At 43.6% G+C, this 16,006-nt stretch overlaps 3 protein-coding genes across 14 annotated transcripts; 1 reads left to right on the top strand and 2 right to left on the bottom strand.

Annotated features, from left to right (window-relative positions):
- Positions 1–131: 131 nt before the first annotated feature.
- On the bottom strand, positions 132–3,359 carry LOC143483974 (epithelial membrane protein 1). 7 transcript variants are annotated; one of them, XM_076982372.1, is made up of 5 exons: positions 3,182–3,359; positions 1,197–1,315; positions 925–1,033; positions 603–743; positions 132–388 (listed from the first exon to the last, which is right to left on the bottom strand). In XM_076982372.1, the coding sequence occupies exons 1-5, from the start codon at positions 3,216–3,218 to the stop codon at positions 231–233; spliced, it is 564 nt and encodes a 187-aa protein (XP_076838487.1). In that variant the 5' UTR covers positions 3,219–3,359; the 3' UTR covers positions 132–230. The 7 variants fall into 7 exon arrangements, with proteins under 7 accessions (XP_076838487.1, XP_076838488.1, XP_076838493.1 ...); XM_076982373.1 differs by lacking the exon at positions 3,182–3,359 and adding an exon at positions 2,457–2,595; XM_076982378.1 differs by lacking the exon at positions 3,182–3,359 and adding an exon at positions 2,457–2,592 and having other exon boundaries at positions 1,197–1,283.
- LOC143483969 (uncharacterized) lies at positions 2,622–12,114 on the top strand. Of its 4 annotated transcripts, none has more exons than XM_076982359.1 (19): positions 2,640–2,763; positions 2,957–3,228; positions 3,933–4,082; positions 4,286–4,404; positions 5,064–5,232; positions 5,621–5,724; positions 5,864–6,485; positions 7,477–7,601; positions 7,783–8,236; positions 8,451–8,593; positions 8,828–8,918; positions 9,743–9,865; positions 9,976–10,178; positions 10,429–10,526; positions 10,669–10,796; positions 11,063–11,243; positions 11,419–11,584; positions 11,718–11,787; positions 11,882–12,114. In XM_076982359.1, exons 2-19 carry the CDS (start codon positions 3,030–3,032, stop codon positions 11,920–11,922), a joined length of 3,186 nt encoding a protein of 1,061 aa, XP_076838474.1. In that variant the 5' UTR covers positions 2,640–2,763; positions 2,957–3,029; the 3' UTR covers positions 11,923–12,114. The 4 variants fall into 4 exon arrangements, with proteins under 4 accessions (XP_076838476.1, XP_076838474.1, XP_076838473.1 ...); XM_076982358.1 differs by having other exon boundaries at positions 2,645–2,763; positions 2,952–3,228; XM_076982361.1 differs by lacking the exon at positions 2,957–3,228 and having other exon boundaries at positions 2,622–2,763; positions 11,882–12,113.
- Positions 12,048–16,006, bottom strand: LOC143483973 (zinc finger protein Gfi-1b-like). 3 transcript variants are annotated; one of them, XM_076982370.1, is made up of 7 exons: positions 15,814–16,006; positions 14,510–14,648; positions 13,887–14,117; positions 13,085–13,257; positions 12,806–12,919; positions 12,475–12,640; positions 12,048–12,261 (listed from the first exon to the last, which is right to left on the bottom strand). In XM_076982370.1, the coding sequence occupies exons 3-7, from the start codon at positions 14,092–14,094 to the stop codon at positions 12,164–12,166; spliced, it is 759 nt and encodes a 252-aa protein (XP_076838485.1). In that variant the 5' UTR covers positions 14,095–14,117; positions 14,510–14,648; positions 15,814–16,006; the 3' UTR covers positions 12,048–12,163. The 3 variants fall into 3 exon arrangements, with proteins under 3 accessions (XP_076838485.1, XP_076838486.1, XP_076838484.1); XM_076982371.1 differs by lacking the exon at positions 15,814–16,006 and adding an exon at positions 15,151–15,769; XM_076982369.1 differs by lacking the exon at positions 14,510–14,648.

The raw sequence follows: 16,006 nt of genomic DNA, 5'->3' as shown, positions 1-16,006 counted from the left end.
CAATAATTGTATTCTTAAATATAATTTTACTCTAGATCTTGACTAAAATGAATAATTAAACCAAGAAAGAAATTGTTAAACAAATGTAAAAGACATTGGGTACTTATTAGCATTATCTTGTTTGCCACCTAGCTCTTCCTAGCTTCTGTTCACCTTCAGCAACATCAGTGTTTTTTTTTTGATAATGTATTGATTTAATTGGTGTCCTGGCTTTGGTCCATTGTTGTGGTTTAATCCACTCTTTTGCGAAGGACAATGTAGATTCCCCCTGTGAGCAGCGCCAGCAACCACCCAATCCAGGCCATGATGTAAGACCAGCCATACCAGCCGTCCTCCTCTCTGTGGAAATGGTCTGTGTAGACCGCCAGGGCCACCATGATGCAGAAACCTAGACAGGAGAAACGTTCCCAGTCTGAGACAAAGAGTCAGACAAGACTAAGGCAGGACTATACAGGGTAGGCTCGCTGAGTGAGGACACTCTATATGTCCAGTACTGGAACAAATGAACTGAAACTGTTCAGAACTCAGCAGATGATGAATGGGTGGAGAGTCAAAGGAACGAGTAGATATTAGATAAACAGTCTGTCTGGTGTCATACTTACATGATGTGAGCTGCACAACTCCTGAGATCGTAAACCTCTCTCCTTTTCCCAATGTAAAGAGTTGAAAGATGAAAACACCCAGGGAGAGGACAGCAAAGATGCAGGCCAACACTGCAAAGCCCTGCACTGCCTGAAGGTAATCTACAGAAGATGAAATAACATTTAAAGGTGGCTTAATTAGAGTTTCACACATCAGATTCTTGGTCTTAAATACAATCAGTGGAATTATACAATATTTCCATGCTACTAAAATAATTTTGAATTTGAAAATGACATCGCTACCACGTTGTGTGTGTGTGTGTGTGTGTGTGTGCACGCTCACCTTTCCGGTATGATGTGGGTATGTCCATGTGTACCCACACGTCGTCATTATTCTCCATCACCCATCTGCCCCACAAGTCTGTGTACATGGTCCTTGTAAACCACCAGGCCTAAAAACAAAAGACCTCCCATCAACCAATCTCCACCAATCACTCTTTAGACTCTTAGAAAAAATATATTAAGGATAAAATCTAGAGAACTATTGAGCCATGTCGGATATAGCGTTTATAGGGAAAAGTTGGCATGAGGACAAATGCCAAAAGTTCCACTTACATCATCGATAGTGGCCCAAAATAAGAAGAAGATAGTAGTGAGATGCAGGAAACAAATTCCAGACAGAGCCTTCAACATGCTCCTGGACTGCGAGGGGAAGACAATGCGGACTTTTTTACCTAAAATATATATAAAAGAAATCAATGACAAGACTACTGAGGAATTTAGGAATGCACCAAATGTAGAAAAATCACAGACACACGTGGGATCGGATGTCGCATGCAAAGAGATAAGATAGGTAGAGAGAGAGAGACCCCTTTAGACACCATGCTTGATCTGTCAGGTTAGTGTGCTCTTGACGCATGCTTCCGATGGATAGGCAAGCGTATCTTACAATAATTCTGTCCTGTTATTTAATACAATGTCAGGCATACTTGAACAGTTTAACACCTATGCCTACTGCCAACGCATACGCTTAATGCCCAATGGATTCTTATCCCAATCAACTAATGTGGGCAACAATAAAAAAGCAGTTTTATCTCATTTTGATTTAAATCTGCATTAAAGACAGTGTAATCACGTAATACTTTCTGCTAGCGGTTAACATCGCCTCTCCACGTACAGATGTCCTGTACAAAGAAACAATTCGTGCAGCGTCATGAGATCGGATACCGCATGCAGATTTTGAACACAAGGCAGGATGAACTTCGCAGTAATCAACGATGAATCTCTGCGCTGTCGTGTTAGTTCTTTGGAATTTATAGCCTATATCTGTGTATATATATATATTTTAGAAACGTCATTATTTAAATCGTTAACTTTTAAAACACCCATCACTGCAGATAATTCCAGATATGCCATGCTACGCTACTGTAGGCCACATATATTAAAAGGTTACCTGCAATATTTACGCATTGAATATATTTCTTGTTTTGAGAATGTGTGTATCCACACCTAGGCAGCGCTGGCACCTCCGCACCCCGACCGACGGTCTCCCCCTCCCGCCCGCTTTGCTGCAATGGAAACCCCACCCATCCCACCCAATTACTTTTACCAGTCTAGACTGGGAACTTAGAAAACAGTAATGTTGCTCTCGCAAGGTTGACTTGCAAGAGTCTTTCAGCAAATTTCCGAAAGTTCAAAATTAATAATAATAATAATAATAATAATAATAATAATAATAATAATAATAACAAATAATAATAAAATGTGTTTTGCCGAATACCATACACTAAAATCATAATATATTCTGTTTGCTTGTCTGTTGACAGGCTTTGTTATCGTAAAAGACAACAGGATATTTTTGCAGCAGGTACTTGCGTATTATCTGCCTGTTCCCAAACGCATCTCCTTCTCGCGTTGGTTTAAGTTCATCTCCTTCTTCTCATTCCGTTAATAACTACACATCCCTGGTTAGATGTATTTAGGAAGGTCACATCGGAAGCAGAGGCTGTTCACGTTTCTTATTGGGCCGACACTGCGCGACTACGTGTCCGTTTATTTGGACATCGTCCTTCGGTATCGGTTCTCAAGGCAAGGTCGAATCATCCAGGAACACAGTGGCGGCTTGAAAACCATCAGTTCTCCATCAGTTTTCCCAGAAACTCCCTGCACCGTTTGCTCAACTGTAAGCCCACAAGCACCCAGCACGTCACTACAGATTTTTATTTATTTATTTGTCAAGCCTGGTGACAGTTAAAACTGCGGTTCAGTCAGCTTATGGCTGCTGTAAAAGATGCAGTTTTGGAGCGACACCTAGCGACAAAATGACAACATCAACTCCACGTTAATTTAATTGGCTTTTTTTTTTACAAGAACAGGTGAGGTGAAGTTGTTTCCCCGTTCGTGACCCGACAGATGTCCGTGCATGTGTACAGAAATAACGAATAGGCCATGTATTGCCATCAACAATCAAGAAAGACGTTTTTATATTTAGCAGCAACATTGTCTCTTAGTTTGAGAAACATTGGCTCAGCAACCGATGTAAACTGGAGCATTCAGGAAGAAATAGATGTGCAAAACCAAACTACATCAAAAGAGGGCACCTCTTCTTTGGCAGAGGCGAGTTGGCCGTGGCGACATCAGTCGAGAGGTACAGAGCACCCCAAAACAGCGGCGAAGGGTGGGGGCACTGGGAGCCCCGAAGTGGAGCTGCCTAGGCGTAAAACTGAAACTTACGACTTCTCTGAACTTTCTCTCCCAGGAAAAAATACGCTCACTTCATTATCTCGTCCGTCAGGTTTTCACAAACACGACACCCTAAAGCTGGGCGTACACTGTGCGATTTGTGGCCCATTTTCAGCCGATTTTTCACTCGTGCGACTATTTTTCGATCGGGCCGAGTTTCGGCTCAATCGCGTGTCGTGCATCGTATAGTTTACACAGGTAAACGAGGAGCGATTCACACCTCACGACCAACTCCCGATCAGAAATCGCAGCGTCGCAAGAATATCAAACATGTTTGAAATTCAAATCGCTCCTCGTGAGATCGCATGAGAGCGTCGGGTCGTATAGTGTGAGTATATGAATCGTGAGCTGTGAACTTTTAAACCCTGCGATTTAGTCGTACAGTTTGAGCTGGAGCTGAGTACACGATTTAAAATATCGTACAGTGTACGCCCAGCTTAAGCGAGATACTTGAAAAATTAGGCCCACAAAAGGGGCCTTCAGACGCAGGAGATGGATTTCAGTCCGGTTATCCAGGTGTTGTTCTGTTATTACCGCGAGAACCCATATTTAATTGAACGACAAGATGAAAACATCAGTGTTGTGTAACACCGAATGTTGTTTGTGTAGGACGCATCGAAGAAGTAGCCGATGAAAACATGTATAGGCCGCATACTACACCAGACTGGCTGGAGACGAGGGTGTCCGTGTATTGTTCTGAAACCGCCATGACCCTTACAGCTAAAGGAAGGGGGCACACCAATTTACTTGTGGAAAGAGGTTTGTCTGGTTTGTTCACTGAAATGAACCTTTGATACATTAGGGTGGAGGTAGACTTGTTTTAGTTACTTTGTGGTGTTTTTTGTTTGTTTATTTGTTTGTGTCACATTTCGTAATACTTGTATTATTAAAAACGCTACACAATGATGCTACGTGACGTTAAATAAGCGGATAGTGTAACCCTTGAATCTGACTCGTTACAGGGGACGCGACCCCGGTGTCGGTGTTACACGTGCCTTCGTACTGTGGCTTCTTTGTGAGAGCAACATGGAAAGACCTGGTCCTGATAGCTCCATATGATGGGTGCTACATCTTACACGAGGTACCGTTGACTGTAGATCATAGCCCTCAGGGTTCATGAACAGTCAGTGTTACAAAAGAGGGGAACAGATTCACAAGACAAGGGGTGTCAGGAAGTTTAAAAAGACAGGAGGGTAAATACGGAAGAAATAAAATGAGGTTTAAAACGTTGTAAGTAAAATATAAAATAATGTGTGATCTTTACTGGACAAAGAGGGACAGTGGAGACAGACTGGATGTGGGGGTAGCGAGAAGCACAAGGCAAGGAAAAGAGAAGTTGTAACTGAGGGGCAGACACATGGATAATAGAACAAAAGGTCAATGTTCAGATCAAGGGTCACAGATCATGAATTATAAATTCCCTTACACTTTCTTTCCTCCTGTGTAAAATATTCATTTGCCAATCAAGTTGTGTGTATGTTTTTTCAGTCTATAAAAACAGGTTTTTTTTTGTTGGGGGGGGGGGGGCACATTTGATTTAGAATGAGAACATGATTGTTGTTTGTTTATTGTCTACCACTTTGTACATAATTTTAATGTACATGTTTTGAACAGCTATCCTTAGAGAACATCTTTATGGCTTTAAAAATATTCCAGGAATTATTTCATGACGACGTATTTTGTTACAGTGTCTTTTTGTTTGGTTGCAACCTGCCTGCCCTGTGTTTTGTCTCTTCTCAGAATGGCAGTTATATCTTACCACTGCTGTGGTGGGGGAGACCGGTGAGGGTTTCCTGCCCCATCACTCCTGTATCCACCCCTGCCTCTCTTCCTGGTTTCTGCTCTCACTTCGGCATGGTCATTGAGATGAGGGGGGCCGTGGGAGCGCTGAAGAAATCTAGTGTCCGAGGTGAAGTGGAACACGTCTTGATGCGAGTTTACACAATCAGATTAGGACTTGGAAATACCATCAGATTAGGATTAGGAAATAATCAGAATGTAGCCAGTCAAGTTTTGGTATTTCACTGTGTAGGAACAAGTGTAATGGTGTAGGAAGATAAAATGAATGTATCCACACGCTGCACCAGAAAAAGATGCTGATTAAAAAGGCAGGTGCAGAGTCCTGAATAAATTTTGTTACATGATTTATGCTCTGTTGCAGTTTCTGGTTTTTGTTGTAACAAATTTGCCAGTGTGATTACAAGTTTTGCAATCAGCTTAATTTTTAGGTGTCAGGTTCCAATTGAAGGTTAATCCATTGAGACATTTAACGAAATCCTTTTTTCTGTTCTCTTCAGTGTATGGGGAGTGGGTTCCTCTTGTGTCTGACATGTGTGCATCTCATATGGGTTTGCCACCTGAAGACTTGCTCATCATCTCATTCACAGCCTTATGTGCTATGGTAAGTTCCAGGGGGGTTTTAAACATCTTCCTCCCAGAACTGCTCCATTATTCGGTAGGGTCGCAGTTGATGCACTGGTGATTAATCAGGGATGGCTGTTTTGTCAGGTTCATTGTGTGATTCTGTTGTTTTTCTTTAGGATGGAAGTTCCCTTATGGTCCTCCTGGATGGAAGGGTTTTCACTCTCACGTGTCAGCCTTCTCCCACACTCTTTTCTTTACCTCTCCTTGTTCTGCCAGTTCCATTCGGCAGTGCCCAAAAAGCCCCCGTACAACATCCACATCGATCTATACCACTATATTACATGCCACCGGTGCCTGATACACAGGCGCTAATACCTCAGAGTACAACTACGCCCATTGGTATAACAACCACTCCTATGACATCCAAAGCAGCTACAACCAAAGGGACCTTTCCACCTGTTCAGCCTCCCACGGGACTCCACCCTCCTCACCGCCATACTCTCTATCCCATAAGTCCCTTCTTCTACTCTTATAACTATTCTCATTACCCTCAAGCTCCTTTTCCACCAGTTCAGCCAACTGTGGAGTACCCTACTCTGAGAATTCCTATTCCCAAACCAACCCCAAGGCCTCAGATGATTAACCCCAGCAAACACCTGCCTTGGTTGCCTCGGGTTGCTGGATTTCCTGAGGCACCAGGTGCGTCACCTAAGATGTCCCTACCATCCTTCACCTGCAGCAGGGATCATTTCGTAGTACTTCTGTCATCTGCAAAAATGGAATCCATTAAAGTCAAAGGTAGGAAGGGTGCTTTGGTGTTTCCTCTGTGGATGAGGCTCATATCTTCGTGGGGTTTGACCACGTTGTTGATTCCTTTGCTGTTGGCGTGGATTGTGTGTAGTGTACAGAATTGTGAACCACTATTTGGTAACCAAACCACTATTTGGTTACCAGAAAGGCTTTGGAAAGTCTGCAGTGGTGAGTGGTTCTTAAACTTGGTGGTGACTTGAAAACACTGTTGGTTATTGGTGTGAATGGGCAGGCTTGTTGCTGGTCAATAAGGCTCAGAAATGAACATCATTGGAACACCTTGTTCAAGCTTTATATTTGTGGGTTGAGTGATTTTGCTAAAGCAGAAAGAAGAATGAGACCTGAATGTCATCGGCAAAGAAATCAATATTCCTTACATTTCGGAAAGAGGGAATGTCTATTATAATAGACACAGATGGAGATAACACAATATGACTTGTTAAGGCCGATTTCCATTGTGGTCCATAAAAGGTGGAGGTGGGGGTTGATGGAGGTTGCAGTGTAGTATCACACAGATCTTTGTATCAGTTTCCATGCCATGGTGCTGGCCTAGTTTTGAAATACAGACTGCTGCTACGGCAGCTTCACACACCTGACAGGAAATCAGGGTTGAGAGTTGTACTCTGTTGTAACCACGGTAATTCATATGAAGTGCTATGGGTGGCGAGCAGCTTATCAGTGTACCATGCTGGCAGAACACATTGGGAGTTGACCTGCAGGGTCGGTGATTAACATCCACCCATGAGTAATGTTTCCTCAGAGTAAGAGTGGTTTCTGCTCTAACTAAAGTAGTAGAACGAATATCAAGGCGCCAAACACATAGAGACCATGGGTTTGGGTGCCACACGTCATGTCTCGCAAATAAAAGGATCAGCGTCGACTAAATGCTTTAAATAGTTCAGCATGGAGTGGAACAGAGATGTGGCCAAATCGTTTTCTTTTGCTGATGAAAGCCCGCCGTGCTGTTGTGTCTGTGTAGACGTGAAGACGAACGTGTGGGTTCCCGTGATCTCTACTCCTGCGAGCTGTAAATACTCCCTGCTGAATGAAGACACGTGGGTGGGGCTCTTCTCTCCTCTCCCCGCCTGTCACACGCGAGCTCTGGTGAGGAACAGCACTGCTCTTGTCCTGTCTGCACTTTAAAGCAGTGTGACCACAACCCCAGACGTCACAATTGGAGAAGGGACACAGTGTATATTTATACCGCCGAGTGATGAGCGTTAGTTGGTTGTCCTGTACTTTTTTGGTGTCGTACGTCTCGTTTACGTCCTCATCCCTTCTGCAGTCCCCGTCGATGCTGTCTCTTTCTCTGAAGTTCTGGGACCGTACGCTGCGACGACATCGTACTGTACAACTCCAGTGTTCTCACGCTTCACCTCGGGTGCTGATTCCTGCTACAACAGCCCCACCTGCACCGTGGATCTGGCCAGAAGCCACTCTGAAGTCTAAATCAAAAGCTTCACCTTCCCGTGTATCCAAACCAACGGCTAAACCCTCCCAGTCTCGAAAACCCCTGGCTCCGCCTCCTCTGTCTGAAAAGCCCCCAGCTCTGTCCAAAATCAGAGTTCACTCCTCCCAGCTGGCCAAACATATATTGAATTCCTGGCCATCTGAACACACTTTGCTCCATGAAATCACACCTTTGCCTCCTCAAGTTGACGCACCCCAAGTAAAATGTTACTCTCAGAATATGAGTGTCACCCTTCCTCCTGGGTCAATCACAGCTTTGATTGTTCACAGTGAGTTTTGGTTTTAGTTCACATTTAGTTTGGCATGATTTTTGTTAATGAGCTTTAAGTGGTTTAACTAGACTGTTCAAATATGTATGGCAGAAAATGGATATTTTGGGATGTTGGGATAGATTAAATTCATGTACATTTATATTCTATGGTATTTAATCCTGGATACCTGTTGCCCAGGGTCTTGCCAGTTATAATGTCTCCCCCACCAAAGCTCCTTCTAGCAGCATCAAAGACCAAATGAAGCCAGTGGCCCTAGATACAACCACAAGTCAGTGTGGATACATGGTGAATGAGGACCAGCTTGGCTACATTAATGTCCTCCTACCCTACACATCCTGTCACATGGTCCATCAGGTTTGTGTTGTGGTGCATATCCTTGCCAAATTAAGAAACCACTGTAATGGGGTTTACATACATGGTGTGTTAAACGTAAAGACAACAGTGCTCTCTAACCATGGGGAAGTTACAGTAACTATCACATAAAATATCTGGTTAGAGCTACATTAACCAGAAGTCTAGATTTTATAATACTACTGAAATAACATTGATTAATTACATGTTTGCAAACAATCTTTTTTTTTTTCTAAGGATGACCAATACAAAATTGTATTGGAATATCAGATTGCAGATGGTCATACAGTTGAGGCTTTGCTGTCATGTCAGGATCCTACCAGCAAAGGTAATGGAGAAATTAAATGAACTTGCAACAGAAAACTTGGTGTATAGGTGTAGCCAGGGGCGAGGCTAGGGTATTTTTAGTGGTGCTAGAGCACCACCGTGAAGTTGCTCAGCACCCCCTGGCTCAACACATTGCTCTGTACCTGCGCAATACTTTAGTATTGTGCCTCTGTGAGCACTAGGGGCTGGGCACCCCTAAAGACCAGATCCTAAAATCGCCCCTGGGTGTAGCACATTATAAACATATTTAAAACTAATGTCAAGAATGTTGTTTAGTCTCACTTTATGATGCAGTAGTCCGTTTTTTAATGTCGATGACGTCTGCTAACTCATCGACATATTTACCCTTAACTTAGTGTGGGGCGCATGGTTATTGCAGGTGGGGCGCTAGCAATTGGAAGAAATTAACCTTTTTAAGCCTGTCGTTTTAATGCCTGGTCGTTTTGCATAAGCCCCGGATGTTTAAAATGTCTGTGGAACAGTGTGAACCAGGGCTAGATTACCCCCCCCCCCCCTCGCCCCCGTCAACAAATTACGTTTGCCAACCCCCCCCTTCTACAAATCACGATCGCCACCCCCCATTTGTATTTTATTACCATTTTGTTTGGGTGATATGGGACAGGTGGGGCATGGAATTTCCCCTTCTTCTGAGGTGGGGAATGATAGAAAAAGTTTGAGAACCACGCAATTTGACCAGATTTGGTCTGACGCAATTTGGCCAGATGACTCGCTGGTTTATGTAAATGAAGACCCCATTGTAACATAGGGGTCACTCAGAACCGATGTGACGGCCTCTGTTGTAATGCTGTTGTTTTTATCTGGTAGAGTGTAGTTTGCCGACTGAGCAGCAGCTGCCCTGTGGACTCGGCTCCCCCTCCGCACTTGAGTGTCATAACCTGGGTTGCTGTTACTCATCAGACACGGCAAACTGCTACTACCCCATGGACGGTGACTCGGCCCACACCCACCTCCACAACAACCGCCGTGACAGATGAACCTCCCAGAAACGTCCATCTACCAACTTATTTTATCCCCCCTCCCCCCCCTTATCTCCTCAGAATGCACAGCTGACCACCATTTTGTTTTCTCCATTCCCGCGTCCCTCACGGACCCGCCCCTCTCGGACCCGCCCCTCACGGACCCGCCCCTCTCGCCTGCCTTCTTGGTTGCTGCTGGCAACACCTCCTGCACTCCGCAGAGGGTGGTTGGAGATGCTGCCTTATTTAAGATTCCACTGGAAGGCTGTGGTGTTCACAGATATGTATGTATGAGACCTTGTATGAAACGCTTACTTTCTAAGGTCAGTAAGCTTTCTAACAGGCGTGTAAATGGGGGCTAACTATCAGTAACTATCAATAGCTGTTTGTTCACTGTCTGTCCAGGTGGTTTAAACATCCTTTTCAGCATTTTTGCAGGTGAAATTGTCCTTGTGACACTTTGCCCAGGTTGGGATTTATGTTATTTGTTCAAAGCATTTTGACTGTAACTTAACGAGATGCTGTTGTTGCTAGGTAGTGGGCAACACTGTGATTTATATGTTGGAGATTCTGAACACATTGCAGTCCCTTAGTGTCAACTATGGCACCATCACCAGAGACTCACCCTTTAGGTACTTACAGTTGCTTTCATTACAGGATGCCACACACATTAAAAAGTACTCCTACGCATATGAAGGCCTTAAAAGTACAAACGTATTGCAATGTTTACTTGGAAAGCATTTTAGCTGATTGCTAACTGTCTGGCTCTTGTAGGTTGTTGGTTGAGTGTCGGTACCTGCCTGGTGCCATGGTTACTGTGGGTTACCTGGTGAAGAGCCCCTCCCTCCTTCCATCCATTCAGGCACAAGGAGTTTTTGGAGTTCAGCTCAGGATTGCTAAAGGTATACGCACCTCTTTCCCATGCTGTTGACTATAACAAAAACTGCTGTGGCTATTGGTGGAAATGATCAAAAGATCATTCTTGAAAGGGTCAATAGGTTTTGTTAACAATTTTGTCTTGTCAAACTGTAAATTGATTAATGAAATTTGCTTAATTACGCTTAATAATGGTAACAAAGTGAAGAACAAGAATTGTTAGTAAAGATAATGTCAAGATTGTGACGTTTTCTGCTGAGCGCTCTAACACTCTCACTTCTGACCATCCCAGACCAGCAGTACAGTAGCTACTATCCTCAGTTCCATCGGCCCCTGCGTAAACTGCTGGGGAAACCCCTTTACCTGGAGGTGCGTCTACTGAACCCTCCTGACCCAAGCATGGTGCTCCTGGTGCACTACTGTGTGGCCTACCCTCGGTCTGCTCACTCTGCATGGATCCTTATTCATGATGGGTGTGTATATTTCACACAGTGTAGGCACTGCTATTGCTGGCATGTTCATGCTGTTGTTTAATGTATCTTCGTAGTTGATAATGTGTTTTTTGTGCAGAGTGATAGTTTTGCAGAGAGTTTTTGAAGAATGATCGTGTGTTTAGACATGAAAGCACATGCACATCATGCTCTGTAGGTGTCCGAACCCTCTCGACGTGACTGCATCCCACGTGCCCCCTCCGCCTCCTCACGAAACGGTGGCCAATCATGTGAAGCGATTTACCATCAGCACTTTCCAGTTTCTGAAAAGCAATAGTGGCCATTCGGAGCCTGGGGGTTTGGAGGAAGATCAGGAAGAAGAGGTAAACATCTCAACCAGTAAAACTGGTCCTTGGGGAGAGCTGACATGGCTCCTGGGGCAGAAACAGAACTTCCTCCCGTTATGTTGTCTTCAGCTGCGTGTGTGTGTGCTCGTGTGTGCGCGTGTGTTTCCAGATCTATTTTATGTGTGCGACTGAGGTGTGTTTGCCCTCTGAAGGCCCTTGCGTAGAGGGATGTTTTGGCCGTGAGTTTTTTGTGAAACGTAATAATTTGGTTATTTGCACAACTGCCTTTCTCTTTAGAAGATTAAATCTGTTTTTGTTTTTATGGACTTGTAGAGTCAGTGAAGTCTACAGAGGACTACGGAGGAAGCCTTTGAGGTCTTTGAACACGCTCTGCTTTGTTTTCATAATATCCTAGGCAACCAAAGGTTCACAAAAATAAGTTTGCATATGAGCAGTCCTGGAACAACTAATAAATGAATCAAAAATGCATAATTTGGTTTCACATGTTTATTGCCATCTCATAAAGCCCTTTTTCAGTGTGGAAATATGTGCTCACGTGTCTCATGTTTGTTTATATCCGTGTTTGCCTGTGGCCGTGCATGTGTTTTTTCGCTCTCAGTTGTAGGGTCGGTAATGCTTTCGTCTGTGTGTGATGAGGTTGGAGCTTTGGCTGAAGGCTTTCCCACACACCTTGCACACATGTGGCTTCTCTCCTGCACAAGAAGAGAAGATGTGCACCCGTGCACACGTTGAACACTGTGTGTGTGTATAATCGTGTCTACTTTTGACATAATGCAGTTTTGAAATTGGGTCTGCATACTTCATTTAAGTGTCTCAAAGGCATATATGAAGGTGTGTGTGTGTGTGCTTGCGTGCGTTCACCGGTATGAGTGAAGGTGTGTGTGTGTGTGCATGCGTGCGCTCACCGGTATGAGTGAAGGTGTGTTTCTTCATGTCTGATTTCTGGTGGAACCTCTTGCCGCAGTACTGGCAGGGGTACGGCCGCGTGTCCGAATGGATCAGCAGGTGTGTAGAGAGTGTGGAAGAGCGCTTGAATACCTTCCCACACACCTTACACTCGAACGTTCTCTCCTTGTATACACACAAACACACACACAGTTGAGATTTATGGTAGGATTCTAGTGACACCATACTTGACACACTTCAGTAAAAGGCTGTTCTCCAGCGTATTTTAACCTGGTTACAAATGTTTGCTCAATGAGATTTGACTGCAAACAAAATAATCTCTATAATTACCCTCGTCCTGCAAGGTGTTGCAGGCTGGTTCCCCTTGTGACAGAATACAGGCGACCTTTGACCCTCATGGGACTTGTGTAAATGGGCTTCCAAGCCAGGAATGGAGAAGAAGACCTGTAGGTGTCATCGGCGGAGGATGAACAGGAAACAGCACGTTTCATTTAGACCGACAGCAGCATCTGCTCAGGTCCACAAAGCAAGCTGCACAAGTCTTGCAGGGGGATGCGGTGGTGGTGGTGTGGTGGAGCAGGCCGTGCCATGAGGCTGCCCGCGCTGTACCTTGCTGCACAGAGGGCAGTGCCACGTGGAGGGGGTGGTTACGGGGCTCCTCTGGCATCGCTCTTTGCTGCAGGGCTGTAACAATGTGCTCAGGCTCCATGTGTCCTGCGTGTTGCTGGATTCAACGTGGTGCCAGGAAACCAAGGAAGGACCTTCACAGAGACTCGTATTATCTGGGACAAAGGAGACGTTCAAAAACCAATGAATGATCCCTTGCTGGCTAATTAGTGCATGGGAGCCTCTCCTCCCAAAGTGCTAGCAGGGGCAGTGGCGGACTTAGCAATTTGGGGGCTCAAGGCGAATTTAGCTAGGGGGCCCATCAACATTAATATGCGAGAAATAATTTAGCTAATCAGGTTGCCCCTACAGTGGGCTGCAGTTGGAGGGGCCCAAGGCAGTTGCCTAGCCATGCCTCTATGCAAAGACCGCCTCTGAGCAGGGGTGCTAATGATTGACAATTGGTGTTATCATTGAGGAAAGTCACTCGGTAGACTTGATTCATCCTTAGCTGTGGTGCTGTTTCCTTTTTAGTATGTCAAAGGGCTTAAATGAAGCAAATGATATTTAAATGCATATAAATGGAACCCTTTTGTTAATTACAGTATGCAGTGACGAACTTATAAAGGCTAGTTTTGGGTACTTTAGAGTGCACAGGAGGAGTTGGACAATGGTTGTTTAGAAAAAATAATAATTTAGCAAGCTTTGCATAACAAAAAGCTCATCCTCCATATCTCCTAGTCATGAAGACACCAAGACCGGTTTCAGATCTGATTTGAATGGGGAACTTCCACCATGTGCTTACCAGTGTGCCACGTATTGAAAGAATCCCTGTACATTTTGGACACCTGTGAAGACGAGGGTTCCACACTCTGGTTCTGGTTCTCCTGAGTCATGGGGGAGTTGTGTGGCGCTGCAGGCTCAGTTATGCCCAGGCAAGGTGTCCAGTCGGACGGGCGAGGGGAGCGAGACACTCCCCTCCTGCGTTTTTTCACCAGGAAGGAGCGGGGCATGATGGGTAGTGAGTCTCAGAAGGCTGTAAAGAATGGGGAGCAGTCAGGTTAATAGAACATAGGATCAAGAGTCAGGAGAGAACCTTAAAAGAGGCTGGAGGAAAAGGACTTTGTCCACTAGGTGGCATCATTTGAATTGGAATTTGGATTTGCTTCAAAAGAATTGCATGGTTCAAAAGTGGATGGTTTGTCTACTACATAATATTATTATAATTCTACAACAACAGTATAGAATATGTGTGATGTCTCCAAAAACGTTGATTTGATTTCAGTGCTAATTTGTGATTCTCGGCTGGAGGTTTTGAAGATCTAAAGTAGGCCATGTTTGTGTGGGTGATGGTATTGTTTTTTGTTTTTTTGGTTTTTTTTTTGAGGTGTCCTTTTTTACTACATCTTACACAGCTCAGATAATTACCTAGCCCTTCCTGACCTGAGTCAATCTTGTTGGAGGCAGAAGAAAGACGTGTGGTATGTGGTCTGAAAAGGAGTCCATCCGATAACCACAGCAAAGGAGTAATTTTAGGCAAAAATTGGCTGTGATTGTCATTTCTCAGCTGCCCCCCCCCCCAAAAAAAGGAGCAAATCACAAAAAGTCTGCATTAAAAGAATGCATGCAAACTGTTACAAAAATGTTATATGCAAAAAGTTTCATTAGTGAGGAGAAAGCATCCATGCAAGTGCATGTAAATTGATTTCAGCAGGAGTGAGAGTTCAGTTCAGAGGTAAGAATGCTCTCCACTTCTTTTTTCCTCACAAAGTGATTAATAATATATGGATGCTGCAGTCCTCACAGTGTTCGTAGAAGTGTTTTCTAGGTGGTGAACGTGAAGGGTGTTTGGTGAAGAGGAACACTGGAGCAAACAACTGCTTTTAAGCTCAATTCGTACTAGAGGTGAAATACAAGCTCCCGGGCAAACCAGTCAACGCCGCTGTTTGAGTACAAATTTTACTTTGAAGCAGTTTACAGATGGATTATTTTAAATATAAGCCTGTTAACTAGGTGTTTCATTACTTAGTATAGGCTACCTCTTTCGTCAAAGTGTAAATGCAACACACCAGTGTTTCTCAATTCAGGTCTTGAGGCCCACCAGACGGTTTCACATTTTTGCTCTAAACCGATACCTTATTGTGGGGATTTTGGACAGAGCAAAGCCGTGGAACCTGCAACTGGCCCTGTGGACTGGGTGCAGAAACACTGTAATACACTATTACAGCTGCAGTTTAAATAAACTTCAAGTTAAATGATCTTACATAAGAAATGTTGGGTTTTAAAAGTATATAACCAAGTCATTGAGTTCATGACTGATGATGCAAAATATGTTCAAGGTTAACTGCAAACAATAGATTGTCGATGTCAAACAACGAATTGTAAACTTTTAACAATAAATTGTTTATTAAAGAAATAAGGTTTTATGTTGTGTGTGCTAAGCCAAAACATTTTTCAATAATGCAACCTGACAAATGTTTGTGCACACTAAATGGGCCTAATACAAATAAAACACTCTTAGAACATGCTAGAATCTTTACATTACTACACTGATTTAATTTTTAAACTTTTAAATGCTATTTACAGATTGTATGAAAATTCATAATTTTACTTATTTCGAAATATTCACCTTTTCTGAAGTATAAACAAACAGACAAGACCTAAAAATAAACTGATATATTTAAATTAATTTAATCTTCCTTATAAGTTATTAGAAGTTGGCTAGAACTTACCTGTTGAAGGTAAAAATTGTTCCACAAATCTGTAGCTACTGTTCTATTGTTATTAAGAAAGGTGTATTTCAGCGAGAAGTTCTAAATATGAGGCGAATATGTTATTTAAAAACAAGTCTTTACAGGTTAACAAGTGTGTTCATTCCCGCTTCGTCTCATCAGCAATAAATCTGAGCACTATTGCGCGTGCGTA

This window comes from Brachyhypopomus gauderio, chromosome 20, assembly GCF_052324685.1.
Source record: "Brachyhypopomus gauderio isolate BG-103 chromosome 20, BGAUD_0.2, whole genome shotgun sequence".
Lineage (NCBI taxonomy): Eukaryota > Metazoa > Chordata > Actinopteri > Gymnotiformes > Hypopomidae > Brachyhypopomus > Brachyhypopomus gauderio.
This window is presented reverse-complemented; position numbering and strand designations above follow the sequence as displayed.

Coding starts and splice junctions, on each gene's coding strand:
- LOC143483969 (XM_076982359.1), top strand. CDS start 3,030: ATGTATTGCCATCAACAATCAAGAAAGACGTTTTTATATTTAGCAGCA. Junction 8,237..8,450: donor CACAGCTTTGATTGTTCACA/GTGAGTTTTGGT, acceptor CCCCCACCAAAG/CTCCTTCTAGCAGCATCAAA. Junction 10,527..10,668: donor ACCAGAGACTCACCCTTTAG/GTACTTACAGTT, acceptor TGGCTCTTGTAG/GTTGTTGGTTGAGTGTCGGT.
- LOC143483974 (XM_076982372.1), bottom strand. CDS start 3,218: ATGTCGCCACGGCCAACTCGCCTCTGCCAAAGAAGAG. Junction 744..924: donor ACCCACATCATACCGGAAAG/GTGAGCGTGCAC, acceptor CATCTTCTGTAG/ATTACCTTCAGGCAGTGCAG. Junction 389..602: donor AGTTGTGCAGCTCACATCAT/GTAAGTATGACA, acceptor TCTCCTGTCTAG/GTTTCTGCATCATGGTGGCC.
- LOC143483973 (XM_076982370.1), bottom strand. CDS start 14,094: ATGCCCCGCTCCTTCCTGGTGAAAAAACGCAGGAGGGGAGTGTCTCGC. Junction 12,920..13,084: donor ACTGCCCTCTGTGCAGCAAG/GTACAGCGCGGG, acceptor TGACACCTACAG/GTCTTCTTCTCCATTCCTGG. Junction 12,641..12,805: donor CAACACCTTGCAGGACGAGG/GTAATTATAGAG, acceptor TGTGTATACAAG/GAGAGAACGTTCGAGTGTAA.